General features: G+C 50.4%; 1 protein-coding gene across 1 annotated transcript in view; it reads right to left on the bottom strand.

Moving 5' to 3' along the window:
* The window catches only part of KIAA1919 (KIAA1919 ortholog), a 1,290-nt gene extending 449 nt beyond the window's left edge, over window positions 1-841 (bottom strand). The window contains exon 1 of the mRNA XM_009878513.1: window positions 1-841. This exon is cut by the window's left edge and continues 449 nt beyond it. Within this exon, the coding sequence (XP_009876815.1) occupies window positions 1-841 (841 nt within the window).
* Between the last annotated feature and the right edge of the window lie 284 nt (window positions 842-1,125).

Here is a 1,125-nt window from a genome sequence, read left to right on the forward strand (position 1 = left end):
CAGGAATGCACATCTCGCCCAGCGCCGCACCGATCACGAACAGAGAAGCCGACTTCCCTTGCACGATCGTGTACTGCTCAATCCAGGAGATGCCGCTGGGAAAGATGGTGGCCATGGACGCGCCATACACGGCGGTTCCAACCCACAGCGAGGCCCGGTAGCTCGCGAAGAAGACCAGGCACGATGAGGAGGCAACAGAACCTATGATGCTCAGCACTATCATGGTGCCAGGGTACAAGCAAGCGGCACAGAAGATCGCCACTCCCCTGCAAGCGGCAAAGGTGCCCCAGAAGACGGAATTCAGAGCAGCCGCTTCGCTCTCTTTCATCTCGGCAAAGACCCTTGCGTAAGTAAAGATGTAGGAGCCATACGTGACCTCCGCTCCCACATAGCACAAGAAGAATACGAACAGGAGCGCAATAAGAGCGTAGTGGTACTTGGCGAGCGCGCACTTCTGCACAGAAGCCTTTGATTTGTCTCGAGCTGAGCTGCCCTTGCAATACAAAATAAAAAAGACGGAAGAAACTAACAGCAGGTAGGTCCCTATGACAACGTAGGACCACAAAAAATCTGCGCCAAGGTGGTGTTTCAGTGCCGGCGTAGTCAATGCAGCTGACTCTGTCGGAACAGACCTCAGGACGGACTGGTTTGTCTTTTCAGCTAGGAGAAGGTCTTTGGAGTCGGAGCCTCCCAAGGCCATTTTAGCCAGGATTGGAGCCACAAATGCACCGACAGCAAAACTGAAGTGCAGGGCCTGCATATGCGGCCCCGCCTCTGCCCCCCAGGTGTTCAGAGCCAGGACATTGCCACCTGCAGGTTGGAGAGAGAAGGGTTCAGTCATTTGCAGCCAAAACCAGATGTTGTTTTAAAGAAAAAAAAAAAAAAAAAAAAAAAAACAAGTCAAACCATAACCTATATTACTAATACAATTTGCAATAATACTAGGTTTAGCTAATACAATATGCAAAACTGTAGTGAACTGAAATTATGCCTGAAAGCACCTTAACCCGTGTGGATTGAGCTTTAGGAGGGCAGTTAAAGAGCCAATGCAGCAGTCAAACTCAATTACTGCACCAGGTGAGGTTTCTTCTTCCCCTAAAGGGTTGTCAAGCGCTGGAACAGGCT

The sequence above is a fragment of the Apaloderma vittatum genome, unplaced genomic scaffold (genome assembly GCF_000703405.1).
Source record: "Apaloderma vittatum isolate BGI_N311 unplaced genomic scaffold, ASM70340v1 scaffold14301, whole genome shotgun sequence".
Lineage (NCBI taxonomy): Eukaryota > Metazoa > Chordata > Aves > Trogoniformes > Trogonidae > Apaloderma > Apaloderma vittatum.